This window comes from Eriocheir sinensis, chromosome 32 (assembly GCF_024679095.1).
Source record: "Eriocheir sinensis breed Jianghai 21 chromosome 32, ASM2467909v1, whole genome shotgun sequence".
Taxonomy (NCBI): Eukaryota; Metazoa; Arthropoda; class Malacostraca; order Decapoda; family Varunidae; genus Eriocheir; species Eriocheir sinensis.
The window spans coordinates 13,931,765-13,951,120 of NC_066540.1; the positions used below are offsets into that span (position 1 = coordinate 13,931,765).

Below are 19,356 nucleotides of genomic sequence, written 5' to 3' on the forward strand. Positions count from 1 at the left end.
TGCTCAATTTTCATTCATGGGGCTTCCTTCTTTTAGCAAACTTATATGCTGGCTGCTCATCATGCAGCTCACTAATCTCCTGAATACTCCAGTCAAGTGTGTGGCCAATACACTCACTATTCAGGTCCATACATATCATATATTTAATTTTCTCATTTTCGGCGCCTGTTTCTTTTTCTGCACTAGTGCAATACCTTGCCCCTCATTATCCACGTGTTCCACGGTTTTTGTTGTTCCCCATCCACAAACATTATCGCGCGTGTCCTTCTAATTCAATCTCAGTGTCCTGTTGAGCCTTCATCCTTGATAAAAAAAATCTGCTACTATATTTTCCTTGCCAGGCAAATGATTGATTGTGAAACCATACTCACTCATGAGAGTCTGCCATCTAGCTATCCTGCCGTTGGGACTAGCTACCTGTAACAACCAGACTAAAGGTCTGTGACCCGTGTGGATCTCAACAGGGTAACCCAGTATTAATGGGCGGTTTACGTGTAACCCATAAATTACAGTTAAAGCCTCTCGTTCAACTATACTGTTCCGCTGTTCTGCCGTATTCAATTTCTCACAAAAAAAGATACAGGTCTTAGTTTATCATCATTATCCTGTTATTGCAATACTCCACCAGTATTGTAGTAGGACGCGTAGAGTGACTGTACCAAGCATTCTATCCTTAAGGGTTGAGAACGCAATTTTTGTTTCATCCGTCCATGAGTGGAGTTTTATTTTATTTTTATTTATTTTTTAGTGTACCTTTCTTCCCTTTGTAAATCTTTAGAAAAGGAGCAACAATTTGTGAATAATTTGCAATAAATTTGCGATAATAATTAGTCAATCCAAGAAATGACTGTAAATCATGAACAGTTTGGGTGGCCTCCAGCTTGCTAGATTGAGGTCTTATTCCCTCTGAGCGGATGGCATGGCCCAGGTAATCTACTTTGTCCTTAAAAAAGTTACACTTCTCCATCTTAAGAGTCAGTTTGGCTTCCTTTAAGCGATCCAGAATTTGTTCTAAGTTATCTGCGTGATTAGAAAATATATCGCCCAGGATAATTATGTCATCAAGGTACACCTGAACCTTGTTGCTTAATAGTCCTGTATGGACAGTGCTTATTATTTTCTTGAAGCAGGACGGGGCTGTTTTAAGGCCAAAGGGGAGGGAAGTAAATTCCCAATGTCCTGCTGGAGAAGAAAATGCCGTCTTCTCTCTGCTGATTTCATCTAGGGGGATTTGATGGTAACCCTGTTTCATGTCTAGGCATGAAAAAAAAAAAATTACTATCTCCCAATTGATTGAGTATGGTAGTTATATTAGGGAGTGGGTACCGGTCGTCCCGTAGTGTTTTATTAAGTGCCCGGAAGTCCAGACAAAGTCGTAGTACTCCATCTTTTTGGGGCACTGTGATAAGTGGGGCATTATAGGGTGATCGCGAAGGGCGAATCACACCCTGTAGCTAGAGCGATATAAGTTGTTCATTTACTCTGTCATGATAACTGATATGAATGTTATATGGACGCCTGTACACTACTTCATCAGTGTTTTGCTTGATGGTGCTTAAAAAATAGGGCGTTACTGTTAATGGTTCTTGTTCTGTGGAAAACACTGTTATATATTTATCTATTAAGGACTTTAAAACCTAATTCTCTCTCTTCACTTGGGAATTTAGCGTCAACAATTTGATAGAGGCTTTTCTTCCTTACTTCAAGCTCTGCGGGCTTCAAGTCTGTTTTAGCTGTGTCAGCGGTCTGTACACTAGATACTTGTGGCAGATCAGCGTATAGCTCATGAGTGACAGGCTTCACAAATCCTAACGTTGTATTATCATCTATCTTTACACTCACTTTCAATATTCAAATACGGCACAGTGACGTAAGATCTTTGATTGTCAGATGAAGGGGTTAACTTAACTATCCCTGAGCACAAGACTCTAGCCTGAGGAGTACTAACACAAGGCTCAAATAAAGCTTCACTTGCCTGTAGTTGCGTCACTAGCGTTATGTAACCTGCAACAGATGCATGCAGTTGCAAAGGTTCCGCTGCTTGGCAACGTACGGCCTTATTTTCAGTGAGACCTTCTTCATTTCCATCTACATTTAGCTAAGATCCTTCACCTCTAGATATAAGACATTTTTCCAGGCATAATTGTATGGTTTCGCCTTCTATTATCAGTTTTAAGCTTCGTTCTTTTGTTCCTCATTTAGTTGCAATGTTTTCAAAATAATCTCGTGCTACACTACAAATCAGTACTCAACATAATATGAGTCTGCAAATCTACATCGCGTGTTATCAATAATTCTTGGAAACTACTTTTTCCTTCCATATTAACTTGTCTTTTACCGTCATTTTCAATATGGTATCTTTGCACAGAGACAATATTCACGGGTTTCGCTTCACAGTTATTTACTGCGAGCCCTAATTCTTTAATAAATTCATCCGTTAAAAACTCACACACGCTCCTGTTTCTAGGAGCGCTGCCACTTTTGCATATGTGTTATCATGAGTAGTGCGATCTGCCTAACAAAGTTACTCTTGAGTTATGTTAATTATAGCCTTCTTGTCATTATTTTTAAGGTCACTCCCTTGTTTGTTATAGCCTTCTTTTCCTTATATTTATGTGAGGCGGTTACTCCCTTGCTCGTTATAGCCTTCATCTTATTATATTAAAGGTTACTCCCTTGTTCGTTATAGCCTTCATCTTATTATATTAAAGGTTACTCCCTTGTTCGTTATAGCCTTCATCTTATTATATTAAAGGTTACTCCCTTGTTCGTTATAGCCTTCATCTTATTATATTAAAGGTTACTACCTTGTTCGTTATAGCCTTCATCTTATTATATTAAAGGTTACTCCCTGTTCGTTATAGCCTTCATCTTATTATATTAAAGGTTACTCCCTTGTTCGTTATAGCCTTCATCTTATTATATTAAAGGTTACTCCCTGTTCGTTATAGCCTTCATCTTATTATATTAAAGGTTACTCCCTGTTCGTTATAGCCTTCATCTTATTATATTAAAGGTTACTCCCTTCTTCGTTATAGCCTTCATCTTATTATATTAAAGGTTACTCCCTGTTTTGTTCTTCGCTCATTTTCCGTTTTTTCCACTGCAAGTGTGCATATTTATTTATTTATTTATTATTCATTTATTTATTTAATGTTATTTGTAGTAGTTAACTGAGGGGGGCACTACCCTGGCCTCCTCTTCCTCTGATTCTCTTACTTCACACATTTATCTTAATACTTCACACTATTGTCCATATGCTTCATTTTTTTTTTTTTATTCATGACTTTTTATCCATACCTCACACTTTTCTTAGTATTTCACATTTTTTCTAGATCATACTCTACACTTCCTACCTGGGGGACGCGGGTTAGGCCTTTATAAAGTCACTCTATGGCTGCATGCCCGCCGCGGCACACCACCACCCTGTGAGGCGTAGAGCCCCGTGCTCCCCTCCATCCTGGGGTAACAATCCTAAAACAAACAAACCTGGGAGGCGGGACGCTGCCGCTGCCTGTCACCTGACACCCTCTCACTGATGAATGGATCGCGGCGCGGGTGGAGAGAGACTGCCCATCCCTCTCCACTCCGCCCGGGAAGGAACTCATGAATTCTCGGTTGAGTCGCGTGTGCTACCCATTGCACTACAGAACAACAGTGGTTGGCCAGAGTTTCCATTACCATATCGTCAAAGTTCATGTCCTCCGGAAGAACCATTAATTATATAATTAAATCGTCACTATTATTTCCGCCACTTAAAACGAGCAAAGCTTAATGAAAATAAGAGGCGTTTTCTCGTCAGAGTAAATTAAACAAAAGCACTGTAAGCACATGTCCCTATTTATCCCTATACCGCTGCCACCAGTTTTAGACCCTTAATTTCTTGTATTAAATCAACTCTTTTATCACTCATTAATTACTCCATAAATGATCTCACCGTCTCGTATCCCTGGTAGCGTGATCCGGCTTAAGTTGTTATTGGAGACTGGTGTTCGGGGATAAACAAGGGAAAAAGTAAATATACATTTATTTAAAATTAAATGAAAGTAATTGCCTTACGCAATATTCTATGCTCAGACGATCATAACACTGGCATATTCAGCAATGGATGCAACATATGACAAACGACATGTCTTAAACATAATACTACAATATGTGCTCAGTTGTTGCCAATAATAATAACACTCGTCGTTCCACAAGCAGTGGTTTGTGTCTCTCTGCTTACATCACAATCATTATGTACTCTCTTCACAAAATCCTAATAACACATTCCTATAGTATAATCTACTACAAGTCATGGAAACACCCAATTTTACCACACCCAGTGGTTTTACCTTTGCTTTACATCGCAAACAAATAATCACAATCCTGTCCCACTCACAATCCTACTTCACATCTCCTACATTATAATCTCCAGGACAATACAGTCGGTTTCCCTTAGATTCTCGAATTTCTACTCACGATTGAGATCACAACAGCCATTCTCGGCTGAGTGAGTAGCAGGTCTGCTTGAGGCGAGAACCAAGCTCGGTCTACCCATACCACTGATTTCTAGGCCACATTTTTCTTTGCTTTAGGCGGACTTACATCCTTGACACGCCCTTAATTCTTTACATAACCAATGGCCAATACTCCCTGTCACACCCATCTGCTCGCTCATTATGTTGTATTGTTTTACTTCTCCTGCTATTCGTGAGTCAGTCTTAAGACACTCTCTCAGTGATTTTTCTGTTAAATTATTGGCTCATAACATGTCGCCACGACTGACGTCACGGGTCAGAGTCTTTTTCAATGGTTGTTCACACTTTCTGACCAAGCCCACTGGGCATCTGTTTTCTGTACCTGAGTCTGGGTATCTGTTTTCCTTTACCCTCGTTGTTTCCCCTCTTTGGTATTTGAGATGCTTACACTTATATATATGTCACCCTTTTTGTTAGTGTTTGTCCTGTCAGATGTTTACACAGTTGTATACCTGCTTTTCCTCTCTGGGTATCTGTTTTCCTTTACCCTCGTTGTTTCCCCTCTTTGGTATTTGAGATGCTTACACTGTTATATATGTCACCCTTTTTGTTAGTGTTTGTCCTGTCAGATGTTTACACAGTTGTATATCTCACTCCTCTGTTTCCTCGTTTTCCGGGTCCTGACAGGGCCACTAACACCCACACACCAACACAGTAATAGATGGGCCACTAACACCCACACACCAACACAGTAATAGATGGGCCACTAACATCCACACATCAACACAGTAATAGATGGGCCACTAACACCCACACACCAACACAGTAATAGATGGGCCACTAACATCCACACATCAACACAGTAATAGATGGGCCACTAACATCCACACATCAACACAGTAATAGATGGGCCACTAACACCCACACACCAACACAGTAATAGATGGGCCACTAACACACCCACCCACACAGTAATAGATGGGCCACTAACATCCACACATCAACACAGTAATAGATGGGCCACTAACACACACACCAACACAATAATAGATGGGCCACTAACACACCCACCGACCCAGTAATTATTATAGATGGGCCACTAACACACACACCAACAAAGTAACAGATTGGCCACTAACACCCACACCCACACAGTAATAGATGGGCCACTAACACCCACACACCCACACAGTAATAGATATAGCTCTTCGTCTCATCAGCTCTCCTCCTCTTACTGATAGTCTTCTACCTCTCCAATTCCGCAGCCATGTTGCCTCCCTTTCTATCTTCTATCGATATTTTCACGCAGACTGCTCTTCTGAACTTGCTAACTGCATGCCTCCCCCCCCCCCCCCTCATGCGGCCCCGCCACACACGACTTTCTACTCAAGCTCATCCATCCCTTTACTGTCCAAATTCCTTACGCACGAGTTAACCAGCATCTTCACTCTTTCATCCCTCACGCTGGTAATCTCTGGAACGATCTTCCTTCATCTGTATTTCCTCCTACCTACGACTTGAACTCATTCAAGAGGAAGGTATCAGGGCACCTCTTTTCCCGTAATTAACAGCTCTTTCGGCCACCTCTTCGGATTCTTTACAGGAGCAGCGAGTAGCGGGCTTATTTTCTTTTTTTTTACTGTTGTTTCCTTTTTTTGTGCCCTTGTGCTGTTTCCTTTGCTGTAAAAAAAATCGATCTTTTCAAAAAGGCGTTTGATTCAGCGCATCGCGAGGTACTCTGGGAGCTCCTGCAACTCTGTGGGATTCCCGCAACGACAATGCATCTACTGACTTGTATGTATTCTGGAACTGAAAGTGCTGTGAAGTGTGCGTGTGGGGTGTCCAACTCCTTTCCCGTGCACACGGGAGTAAGGCAGGGCTATGTCCTTGCCCCAACACTTTTCAACACTTGCACGGAGTGGGTATTAGGCAGTATAGAGTGCGTATTGGGAGTTATAGATCAAAGTCACCGTGCACAATCTGTTGTCCATACCAAGGTCATTGACCTGGTTTTTGCCGATGATCCAGTAATCCTTGCGGAGTCACTGTAGGTTCTTGCAATGGCCATCGAGGAACTGGACGAGGCGGTAGCCCGTGGGACTTTAGGTCTCCTGGGCCAAGACCATGGTACAGGTCTTTGGAGACTTACTAGATGAAACTATATTCTGTGGGGCGAGGACATTGGCATCTTGGAAAATTTCACATACCTTGGCAGCGTAGTGCAGAACAACGGCAGGTCAGACAGGATTATGTTGATGGCTGGGAGAGGACTGTGTTGCACATATAAGGTAGAGAGAGGTGGCAGGGCACGGCAGGCAAACATACAAGTCCATGCGCTCGCAAATCTTTGAAAAAAATGTCGCGCCAGCTCTGCTATACTTAGCAGATAATTTGAAGTGATCGTGGCTATCATTATATATATATATATATATATATATATATATATATATATATATATATATATATATATATATATATATATATATATATATATATATATATATATATTAATTCTTTGAGAATCATTACTGTATTCTTGGACTGATCTGATAGCTGCTGTTTAAATTAACTTTAATTAAACGTGGTATAAACATTTATTAGCCATTCTTCTATGCATTCCTGCTTATATTCTATCACTGTAGTTACTCTCCACATGGGAAAAAACATTCACACGTATAAAAGTGTAAGCGTAATCATGTGGTACAAAACCAACTGCATATCTACAAGAATTAGAATGTTCTTTTATCACTCAAAGAATGCTATTATTAGATCATATAATTGGCTTTATAATACAGGCCCGACACTGCCGTGCAATAACTTACATAATTCATACGGCGCCGAGGAGTGGGTCGTGGCTTTCCGAGATGCCGGGAAAGATCAGTCTGTAGCACAATGATTTCATTCTTATCGTTCTCTCCTATGCAGACCATGATTCGCTCAGCGGCGTCCAGGGCGTGGCGGGCGTGGGCCGCAGCCTCCACTAAGGCCAACATCACCACCACCACCACCGGGACTTCCACCATCGGCATCAACGTGGATCGGCGGGAACGATTAGCCGACTCTGACAAGTCCACCTCCAGCAGGCCGGCAGGGTGAGTCCTCGTGCTGGAGCGTTGCTAGGGCCGCTGCGACACATCGTGGCATTTTTGGTGTTAGATCGGTGAAATATGAGTATCTCACAGGGGCGTCCGCAGGAATATTTTCAAGAGCGGCAGGGCCAGCATGTTTTACGTCCTATACATAAACACATCAAGTTTCATATCTCCCTTGGTGAGCCACAAGGCAATGGCACGCACAGCTTCCCAATATTTGCACCACCAGGGGTTCTCCTGAGGTTTTGATAACTATTAATTTTGTTAAAACTTGCAAACGAAAGTGTAAACGAGAGTATGGCAGATTTCCAAGGGGGGAACTGCCCCTTCCAGACCCCTTCTAAACGCTCATGGCAGCTTACAGGTAACGATCGAGTGACACACTGTTTACTATGGGAACACGATGCTGTGCCGCTCCTGGACGCGAGGGCCCGGCAGGTGCTGACCCTACCGGCACCAGCCTAGCCGCGGACACCACTGGCGGGACTGCCCAGTGCCCAGCTTGATGCTTCGTTTGCCTGCCGCTTTGCTTGGCATCGGTTATAGTTGTTTATTTTTTTATCTATCTTTTGTTTTGTTTTTTGAGGAAGCGGACCTACAGTGCCTTCCACAATGATACACGAGGATTTAATGAGATTATAAGATACCAGATAGTCTAAACAAGGCAACTCCTGAGAGCGGGCTATTCACGAAGTTCCCTCCCCATCCAATAATATATCTTACCTCCATATAAAACTTTCAGTTTCAGTTTTTAATTATCTGCCCAGTTTGTTTCACTCCTCCACCGCACTGTTCGTGGACCAGTTCTTGCCTATTTTTTTCCTGAACCTAAAACCTACTTCATTTAGCCTTTAACACATTCAAAATCTGAATAATCCTGAAGTATACGTCTTTCCAAGTTATGAAAGTAAGTTTTCTTTAAAGAGTCTTTTTCTGTACGGTAAGTTCCTAAATCTTTGAATCATTTTGGTAATTCTTCTCTCTTTCAATACACTCTACATCCTTTATGTAATCGGGGCAACAAAACTTAACAGAATCATCTAGGTGAGGCCTCACCTGCGACAGATACAATTTATGGATAATTATTGTGTTCCGGTTGCTATGACTTTTGGCAGTAAACCTGCCTCCTCGCTGTCTTCCAATTTTCTTTCATTAGTAAATTTGCTGAAGTCACTGGCTCTAAGTTGTCAAGATCGCTGATGTAGCTGATAAACACACCGTAGTCAAGATCGCTGATGTAGCTGATAAACACACCGTAGTCAAGATCGCTGATGTAGCTGATAAACACACCGTAGTCAAGATCGTTGATGTAGCTGATAAACACACCGTAGTCAAGATCGCTGATGTAGCTGATACAGACCGTAGTCAACATCAATGATGTAGATGATAAACATACCGTCAGGGTCCAGAGAAAGAAAGGGTCTGCTCAGGCGCACCTTGAAGCCGATGGGGCGGGGCAAGTGTGGCTGTGACGTCACGAGGTGCCATGGCTCTTACCCCCCCCTCTCTCTCTCTCTCTCTTGCAGCATATTACCACACTAATAATATAAGTAATCCAGCGATTGCTATTGTTGCACCCAACCACAACACAATGAGGTATTAGTAAACGCCGTGGGCGGCCTGAACCATTGCCGTCTCGATTATATTAAGGCCTGACAGCTTGCTGGATTCTTTGCCGATGAGTCATACAAGTACGGGCGAGTGTGTCCCGCACTTCTTATGTCCTTCTCAACACTTCTACCCTTCACACCATGCACTTGGTCACTTCACAGTGCACACTTATACATTTCACCTTGAACCAAGGTGTTTTCCTGTTCTTTTCTTCCCCTGACTTTGCTTTTCTATGCCCTTTTGTTAATAGTGTCCACTATAACAGAGTTGTAGCAGCCCCTCTCACTCGTAGTTGCCAGACACCAGATGACTGAGTTGCCTAGTATCGGAATGGAGGATTGGCTTGTTGAATATAGTAATTGTAACGACAGCGTTATGAATGCCAAAAAGAGATGTTTAGAAACGGTGACAAATCAAAATTATAGGAGTCTACTCTGTTACGACTGTCAATGTATTTATATGATTTTTATGTGAATATTTCTCCCTCTCCTTATACTATATCTTATTTATTTCCTCTTTTTTATGTCTAATTTGATGATGTTTATAAGATATTAATGTTGGAAAACCTATATTTATCACAATTTTTTTTTTCCACAAAGATATGCATTAAAGCAGACTGACCGGGCAACACACCCTTGGACCCCTTGGACCCTTGCCGGCACCTAGTGACGTCACTGCATGCGCAGTCCGTTTGAATTTTGGTCGCCCCGTGATTAGACCCAGTATATTCTCTGGACCCTGCACACCGTAGTCAAGATCATTGTTGTAGCTGATAAACATACCGTAGTCAAGATCATTGATGTAGCTGATAAACACACCGTAGTCAAGATCATTGATGTAGCTGATAAACATACCGTAGTCAAGATCATTGATGTAGCTGATAAACACACCGTAGTCAAGATCATTGATGTAGCTGATAAACACACCGTAGTCAAGATCATTGATGTAGCTGATAAACACACCGTAGTCAAGATCATTGATGTAGCTGATAAACACACCGTAGTCAAGATCATTGATGTAGCTGATAAACACACCGTAGTCAAGATCGCTGATGTAGCTGATAAACACACCGTAGTCAAGATCATTGATGTAGCTGTTAATCACACCGTAGTCACGATCGCTGATGTAGCTGATAAACACACCGTAGTCAAGATCATTGATGTAGCTGTTAATCACACCGTAGTCAAGATCGTTGATGTAGCTGATAAACATACCGTAATCAAGATCATTGATGTAGCTGTTAATCACACCGAAGATCGTTGATGTAGCTGATAAACACACCGTAGACAAGATCGCTGATGTAGCTGATAAAGAGTAATGCTAAGTCTATATACACCAAGTCAAGTCATACGCAGGTTTGTGGGAGGAGACACGGCTGAGGCGTGGTTAATGCGTGACACTGCTTGGAGCCAAACTAGAGAATGTAGAAACAGGGATTTAGAGAAAACGAAGAAAGGCGAACTAATTTAAATCAATCACTTCATCATGCCCTCCTTCACACCCCACACCGCCGTTTGTTGGCAATGGAATTAGTCACGTAATAGCACAATAAAAAGACATATTTTTCGTCAGTGGCTTGCCTGAACTCGCTGTGAAAGGAGGCGAGAATGCACATCCAGAGTGCACATACGGCCCCAATTTTAGTCACCCCTGAACTGGCAGGGTTTTTTTTTTAGCTTCAAGTGACGTCATCCCGCTGCTCCGCCCCAAAACCGCCTCCTGCGCGTACCGGTCGCAGTTTTGAAGCAGAGTGACTTGACTTGGTATATATAGACTTAGGAGTAATGGACCTGAGACTGATCCACGCAGTACGCCACCAACGTGAGCCCAGCCTTGAGCGTTTTAACCCAGTTTTCTGTATACCCGAGTTTGTCATCCATCTTGACTCTGCATTTCCCGATCTATCCAGCCTATTTGGAATAAACTGTTGAGCCGACTTAATCTGGATTATGAATTATGTGCACAGGTCTTCAAGAGACGCTTTGTCACACTGATCTTAGTCTTCTGACCCTTAACCTGGCTGGTGACCTCACACTCCCAATTCAGCTTCCCCGCCCATTATGTTCATTCTCTCATTAAGGCTCCCTGCCCCTCAGGACCAGTTCTAACCTAACTTACCCATGAACTCCATCCAGATAAATCCTGACAGATGTGGTCTCACTTCCACAAAGTTTTCTGTTCTACAATTGGGCACACACATATTAGTAAACTTTTTTTACAGTAAAGGAAGCACCTCATGGGCAAAAATGGATGAGAAAAAAGCCCGCTAATCACTTCTCCTGTACAAGAAAGTATAGACGAGTGGCCAAAAGAGAAATAATTGCTTTCCGTATTAAGTGACACGTATGATAGCTATTACCTAATTTTCCCCAGATTTCATGATCACCAACTGTCATCATCGTTGCAGAGCATTAAGTTCAGAATGCTATTACTTGTTATTTTGTTATTTTGAAAAATTATCTAGCACTTGCTCAATTAAACGTTTCCATTGAAGATCACCCACAGGTAATCCCAGATGGTCTTACTATAAATAAAGTCAAACACTGGACACACATAACCATATCCGGAGGCTCTGATTATTTCTTAAAGTAAGGCGGAAGAGACACTTATTTAATTGGGAAGCCGGTAGACACATGAAATTAGTTCAATTGTCTTGAGGAGCAGTGGTGGTCAACGGCATCATCATTTTGGTGATGTAGGCAGGACTTTCATAGAGACGCCTCGTTTACATCATGTATTCCTGCCGTGTGCTAGGTTAGGGTTAATAAATAACATGTAAGTGATATTCTTGATCATGACTTTTCCTGCCCGCAGAGACGAGGGTCTCAAATGGCGGTTCCCCGCGGACGATAGGACACAGGCCATGGTGGCGGCTGTGGAGAGCGGCTTTTGTCAGAACACCGTCCTCACCTTCAACTCCAAGGCGCCCATCACCCCTGACCTGATGGAGGAGGCGCTCGTCCACCTCTACGGGTAGGTGCAGTGGGGGCCTGGACGTACACAGGTACTGTATAATGCCTTGGTGGATATGCTATGCTTTATATGGATGTAGTTATGCTGTTCAAGAGTGACCACATATGAGACTTTTCTCCTTTTCACTTTCTTCCAACAGCAAGATCGAGTCACTCAGACTTTGCTTCCGGCAGCGGGACGGGCAGCTGTGGGTCACCGACATGCCGCGACAAAAACTAGATTTTCAGGTACAGCACTATTAGCGATGCGTGGCTGCACACTGGCATAACTCCATGGCCTTGCCTTGCTAATAGGCAAAGTTTTGAGTGCTACACGTCATCCTTGTAGTCAGTCACAACACATCGCCGCTTTTGTCTTTCAGGTGGTGAACTACACGGACTTGGAGCACGAACACTCTGAACAGCATAAAGTAAAATTTGACCTCTACAATGGGCCGCTGTGGAATGCTCGGCTCATGCCATGTCCTCCAGATGCTCCCTGTCCTCTCCCTGAAGTGAAGGCAGCATATCCTCATCAGTGTCACCTCCTGATGTCCGTCCACCATGCTGCTAACGACGGAATGGTCGTACTACTGATGTCGGAGCTGCTGTCCCAAATCATCGACAGCCTCCTCGAGGGATCACCCGTGGACACCAGGCCTGTCGGGGAGCTCCGTGACGGCGTGGAGGCCAGAGAAGAGGAAAATAGGATTAGGGAAGAACTGGAAAAGGATCCTGAGAGACTTATGTCGGCCATCAGAAAACATCTAGCGAGCAAACATCTTCCTCTGCTCATGGAAGCTTATGGTGTCCCGAACGAAGCAAACCCAACTACGACGTATTTGAAGACTTTGCTCCTCGACAAGCAGACAGTGGAGAAGATCACTGCCAAGGCTCGCGCCACTGGCACCACCCTCAACGCCTGCTTCACTGCTGCCTTGAACGTGTCCATGATGGAGGTGGCGCGCGAGGGGGGTTTGGAAAAAGACGTCTACAGTATTTCCACATGGGTCCCCGTCGATTCTCGCCGACTCATGAAGAGCTGTAAGAATCTTCCCCTTGGCTTCCATGCCATACCCTTCACGCAGTGCACCTCAACGCCACGTGATGTGAAGAAAAACTTCTGGCAGTACGTGCAACACCTTGACACCGAGCTCCGTGGGAAGGTTAAAAGGAACTACATGTGTGAACAGAGGGTGCTGGAGGCGCTGCTCAGGCCGGAGGGATTTACGCACGAGGTTAAGTTTAGCGGTCTACATATCCCTGACTGTGACTATCTTTTCTCAAACCTCTACTCTCCCAATACCACTCACCAGCGAGGAGTTGGCAAGAATGTTCAAATAACAGCGGCGGGCAATTACATGAGCTTTCATACAGGGAACACTGGTGTAGGACAAGGTGTATTCCCGTTTCGTGACCAACCCCGCTTTCAGTTCGCTTACTCCACAGGAGTCTTGAACAGGAGAGTAGGTGAAAGATTGCTCGCGAAAAACGTCTCTGTGCTCCATGATGTCTCCAATATGGTGGAGTAAATGTAAATGTAGAACTATCTGGGTGAGAGCGCTTGCGCGGCGTCTAAAAAAAGAGTAAGCAGGTTCGCAACCCGCCCGCTGATACAAACAAGCTGGCAACTTTTCAGTCATCGCCGAGTGGCCAAGACTACCCACATGTAGTCCTGAAGACCATCATCTATCGACCCGGACTCAAGATTCTCGCTGAAAGAGGATCGAAAATGAGCTCCTGGGGGCAGGATGAGCCAAGGAAGATGGCGCCACTATAAACACCTTCCTGCGACATAATGGGCTGGGGTCGGTCACCAGGCACCACTAAGAAAGTATACCAGTGTTGTGTACGTAGATGTCCCCGTGTACGGAGCTGTCCTCGCGCGAATTACGCATTGTCAGAAGCGAATGTTTACAAACAAAGACTTGCTGATAAGCAAAGCTGTACGCAGGCGTCCCATCGATAACATGGCTGCAGATTTACGGGATTAGAGACTTGCCAAATTTAGGGATGAAATAGGTCCTTAACAGCATCTTCTCTTAAATGGACATTATCCACCAAACCTTCCAAGCAACCAAAGGAGAAGTCTAATGGTTTCGTATTCAACCAAACAGAATGTCGTTAATAAAAAAAAATACCGTTATGTGGTAGTTTTTAGCTTTTGATGTGAGTCGTTCAATTTCCTTCAAATATGTCCTGCGGGCAGGAGATGGACCCTGACCTCCGATATATAAGAATGCAATCTGCCCTAAACAATTATCATATGCACATCAAGATAGTTTTGTTTTGATATTACCACTCCCGTATTTTTACCCGTGAATCACTTCAAAAAGGCTATTTAATGCCCATTCACTTCACTTATTACAAAACAGAGCGCTGTATTGGGTTCATGAATGTTTTTCCCATGAAAGGATAAAACAATATGCCCTCTCGTCTTTTAAAACACTGGTGGGACATCCATATATCCGCGACCAGCTGCGTACACAGATCCTTGTATATAGCGGTTCGCCTTTTGTTTGTAAACAAAGCGGGGACAGTTTCGTACAAGGGACATCTACGTACACAACACCGGTGCGGCGTCGTATTCCGTCCCACTCTCGTGAGTCGTCTCATTCTGCTCTGCGCATGCGCAGAACTCAATGTTTAGTATCACAGTGTTGATATCTACGTTTTTCCCAGGCAAGATGGCGGCGATACATCATGTTAGTATTCATGAAATAATGGCCAAATTCGAGGCTGCCATGGACCCCGTTGCTCAGCTACTATTGAATGGAGAGTATTCCGTAAACCTGACCTTGAATCAGAGGAGAACTCTGAGTAGACAGAAGGACAATCACAAGATCAAAGGTAAGCTTATTATAACCTATTAAAAGATAGTGCAGTGAATGAAATGGACAAAATAGCGCCCGCGCATGCGCAGTTCAACTCCCGGCAAAGGGGCGGAATACGACGGAATACACCCGAATGACACCACAAAAAATTGTATTGTAAAACATGTACATGTATTTTCGGCTCATTGCTCATTTGGTTACTGTGACGAGGAATAACGCTGATATTCAGAGTGACTCATATACATGCGTGTTGTGACTCTAGTGCAAGTATTTTCGACTCATTAATAATTTGCTGACTATGACGAGGAATATAGTTCATATACTGAATGACGTCCATAAACACATGTAGTGTAACAAGAGTACAAGTAGTTTCGGCTCATTACTGATTTGCTAAATTACTTTGACGAGGAATAACGCTGATACTAAGAGTGACTTCCACAAACATTTGAGTTGTATCAATAGTACTACAAGTAACTTCGGCTCGTTGATAATTTACTTACTCTGAAAATTATAAAGCTGATATTCCGAATGATTTTCACAAACATTTTTGTGGCACTAGTATTAAGTACCTTCGGATCATTTCTCATTTGCTAGTATGACGAGGTTTATATACTGAATGACTTCAATAAACATATGTGCAGCAGCAGTACCAGTAGAATTAATAGTTTCGGCTCATCACTGATTTGCTTACTTTGACGAGGAATGACGCTGATATTCCGAATGACTTCCACAAACAAAGCCACAGAGAAGGATGGTGAGGGTGATGATGGTAATGGTGAGAGTTTGACAAACTTCATCTCAAGCGCCATATTGCTGCCAAAAGAGCAGAGCGGCACACCTGACACCCTGCAACACACATGACATTGCAACACCTGTGCAACACACCTGATACATTGCAACACACCCGGCACCCTTAAACATACCTGAAACAATGCAATACACTTGACACCTTGCAACACACCTGACACATTGCAACACACCTGACACACTGCAACACACCTGACTCCTGCAACACACCTGACCCCTGCAACACACCTGACACTGCAACATACCTGACACACTGCAACACACATGACACACTGCAACACACATGACACACTGCAACACACCTGACACACTGCAACACACATGACCCCTGCAACACACATGACACACTGCAATACACATGACACACTACAACACACCTGACACACTGCAACACACATGACACACTGCAATACACATGACACACTGCAACACACCTGACCCCTGCAATACACATGACACACTGCAACACACCTGACACACTGCAACACACTGCAACACACATGACACACTGCAATACAAATTACACACTGCAACACACCTGACCCCTGCAATACACATGACACACTGCAACACACCTGACACACTGCAACACACGACACACTGCAACACACATGACACTGCAACACACTGCAACACACCTGACACACTGCAACACACGACACACTGCAACACACATGACACTGCAACACACTGCAACACACATGACACACTGCAACACACGACACACTGCAACACACATGACACTGCAACACACTGCAACACACACGACACACTGCAACACACGACACACTGCAACACACATGACACACTGCAATACATATGACGCACTGCAACACACCTGACCCCTGCAACACACCTGACACACTGCAACACACCTGACACACTGCAATACACCTGACACCTGCAACACACATGACACACTGCAACACACGACACACAGCAACACACATGACACACTACAACACACGACACACTGCAACACACATGACACACTGCAACACACAAGGCACACTGCAACACACCTGACACACCTGACACTGCAACACACCTGACACACTGCAACACACCTGACACTGCAACACACATGACACACTGCAACACACATGACACACTGCAACACACATAACACACTGCAACACACCTGACACACTGCAACACACCTGACCCCTACAATACACCTGACACACTGCAACACACCTGACACACTGTAACACACCTGACACACTGCAGGGTAGGCGGTGGCCGAAGTGATAGCGTACTGGACCCACATTCGCCGCGTGATGGACGACGCGGGTTCGAATCCTCACGCTACCATTCGGATTTTTCGGTCACCGCCGAGTGGCTTAAAACTACCCACATGCTGTCCTGAAGACCACCCATCAACCCGGACTCTAGAGGAAGCCGTCCAAGCGAATCAAGTACGAGTTCCGGGGGGCAGCATGAGCCAATGCAAGATGGCGCCACTATAAACACTCGCCTGCGCCAGAACGGGCTGGGCCGACCATCAGGCCCCACCTGGAAGAAGCCTTGGGCCGACCATCAGGCCCCACCGGGAAGATGCCTACCGGCGCAATAGGCAACAACGTAAAAAAAAAAAAAAAAAAAAAAAAAACCTGACCCCTACAATACACCTGACCCCCACAATACACCTGACACACTGCAACACACCTGACCCCTACAATACACCTGACACTGTAACACACATGACACACTGCAACACACCTGACCCCTGCAACACACCTGACCCCTACGATATACCTGACACTGCAACACACATAACACATTGCTACACACCTGACCCCTACAATACACCTGACACACTGTAACACGCCTGACGCACTGCAACCAGGGGCGTCATTTCAGATTTTTCTTGGGGGGGGCAGAGACAGTTTGGTGAGCAAAGAGCTTCATCAGCTTTCTCTCTCTCTCTCTCTCTCTCTCTCTCTCTCTCTCTCTCTCTCTCTATATATATATATATATATATATATATATATATATATATATATATATATATATATATTTTTTTGCTTTTTTTAAACCACATAAGCAAGGTTTTTCAGCATAAATTATATAATCTCACTACTGTTCATTTACCTTATCATCACGGGTAGCTATATAAGAATATAAACAGACCAGACAGACAAGGATTAAGAAACATAATATTTCCGAGAAATTTCATGTATTTATGATTGTACATTTGAAAGGTAAACATGAGTACAGGACCTTCTTTTTCTTATATTTGAATTTTAAGGAAAATATATTTTATAAAGCTGCCAATGCCGGGCATTATTGAAAGTTAAAAAACAATTGCATCATTACTGTAATGAAATTAACATCAAGATAATTAAGTATGAGCAATAATACTGTTGATAATTTGAGTATACTCACCATACTGAAAAATTAAATAAAAGTAATACTGTTGATAATTTGAGTATACTCATCATACTGAAAAATTAAATAAGCTTACACCCTCACTGTAGATCCACACACACAGCACACAGTGACACAGGGGCGAGATAGAGATGGGGAAAGCACTAGGCTTGGCACTCTCACAGGCCCCCACCGCGACGTCACCAGTTCTGAGGCCCACCTCCTAAACAGGCTACAGCACGTCTGTCTTTGCTGCTCCCGGAACCCTAACTGCCGCTCAGTGTTGACTGTTCACACACACACACACACACACACACACACAACAACAACAACAACAACAAAATAATAATAATAATAATTAAAAAAAAAAAAATATATATATATATATATATATATATATATATATATATATATATATATATATATATATATATATATATATATATATATATAACTAAATCCAGCTGCTGTTACTTCTTGAGGCTTCGCTGGTAGGGGGGGCAAACTGAGGCTTGGGGGGGGCAACTTGAGTCTTGGGGGCAACTGCCCCCCCCAAGACCCCCAAATGACGCCCCTGACTGCAACACACCTGACACACTGCAACAAAGGTGGTTATTCGCCGTCCTTCGTCTTGACAGAACAAATGTTGCCACAGAGTATGGGAAGAATGAAGAAATATAACGAGTCTTGCCTTCCTTATTGTCTTTTCATTTTACCAAGTCACTTTAGGCGTTGGCGGCGGGATTAGCAGATATGCCACATCATCGCCGCCATCCTCTCTCCCTCTCTTATTGTTAACTATTAGCTACTTCAGAATAGGTTGTAAATACTGTGTCCATTTAACTGTATGCTAGTGTTACACCAGTGGGGTGTTTGCGTGTTTGTATGTGTGTGATTGCATGGGTAATGTGATGAAATCTTGGGTCACGTTGGGTGGCATGATGCAATGTTAGGCATGGTGCAACAGTTCGGGGGTGAGCGATGCAGGGGGTAGGGAGACGAGACGAGAGGGGAAACAGCTTGGGAACAATGTTAAGGATGGTGCAACAGTTCGGGGGTGAGCGATGCAGGGGGTAGGGAGACGAGACGAGAGGGGAAACAGCTTGGGAACAATGTTAGGCATGGTGCAACAGTTCGGGGGTGAGCGATGCAGGGGGTAGGGAGACGAGACGAGAGGGGAAACAGCTTGGGAACAATGTTTTAGGCATGGCGCAAAAGTTCGGGGGTGAGC

General features: G+C 43.7%; 2 protein-coding genes and 1 long non-coding RNA gene across 58 annotated transcripts in view; 2 read left to right on the forward strand and 1 right to left on the reverse strand.

Annotated features, from left to right (window-relative positions):
• Nucleotides 1-15,594, forward strand: part of LOC127006182 (uncharacterized) — a 64,684-nt gene extending 49,090 nt beyond the window's left edge. For 5 of the 7 annotated variants that reach the window (XM_050875735.1, XM_050875739.1, XM_050875743.1 and 2 more), the window contains exons 2-5: nucleotides 7,386-7,552; nucleotides 11,978-12,136; nucleotides 12,276-12,363; nucleotides 12,498-15,594. In XM_050875735.1, the coding sequence (XP_050731692.1) occupies nucleotides 7,386-7,552; nucleotides 11,978-12,136; nucleotides 12,276-12,363; nucleotides 12,498-13,646 (1,563 nt within the window). In that variant the 3' untranslated portion in view covers nucleotides 13,647-15,594. The remainder of the gene's footprint in view (nucleotides 1-7,385; nucleotides 7,553-11,977; nucleotides 12,137-12,275; nucleotides 12,364-12,497) is intronic. The other 2 variants (XM_050875737.1, XM_050875736.1) reach the window with 2 other exon arrangements.
• On the forward strand, nucleotides 939-7,376 carry LOC127006185 (uncharacterized). The gene is made up of 3 exons (XR_007759182.1): nucleotides 939-2,623; nucleotides 2,668-2,799; nucleotides 2,887-7,376. It is a non-coding gene; the product is annotated as an uncharacterized LOC127006185 (long non-coding RNA).
• On the reverse strand, nucleotides 15,069-17,713 carry LOC127006183 (keratin-associated protein 4-12-like). Of its 50 annotated transcripts, none has more exons than XR_007759162.1 (4): nucleotides 16,394-17,695; nucleotides 16,152-16,226; nucleotides 15,966-16,057; nucleotides 15,069-15,928 (listed from the first exon to the last, which is right to left on the reverse strand). XR_007759162.1 is itself a non-coding variant. In XM_050875748.1 (4 exons), exons 1-4 carry the CDS (start codon nucleotides 17,023-17,025, stop codon nucleotides 15,554-15,556), a joined length of 1,212 nt encoding a protein of 403 aa, XP_050731705.1. In that variant the 5' UTR covers nucleotides 17,026-17,657; the 3' UTR covers nucleotides 15,069-15,553. The 50 variants fall into 50 exon arrangements, 10 of the variants coding, with proteins under 10 accessions (XP_050731705.1, XP_050731713.1, XP_050731710.1 ...); XR_007759157.1 differs by having other exon boundaries at nucleotides 15,069-15,947; nucleotides 16,001-16,057; nucleotides 16,133-16,226; XR_007759156.1 differs by having other exon boundaries at nucleotides 16,114-16,226.
• Between the last annotated feature and the right edge of the window lie 1,643 nt (nucleotides 17,714-19,356).

Excerpts from the sequence above, each read along its gene's own strand:
- LOC127006183 (XM_050875746.1), bottom strand. The coding sequence starts at position 17,025 with ATGTGGGTCCAGTACGCTATCACTTCGGCCACCGCCTACCCTGCAGTG. Across the intron at positions 16,227-16,393 it reads CGTGTGTTGCAGTGTGTCAG|GTGTGTTGCAGTGTGTCATG; the intron begins GTGTGTTGCAGT and ends GCAGTGTGTCAG.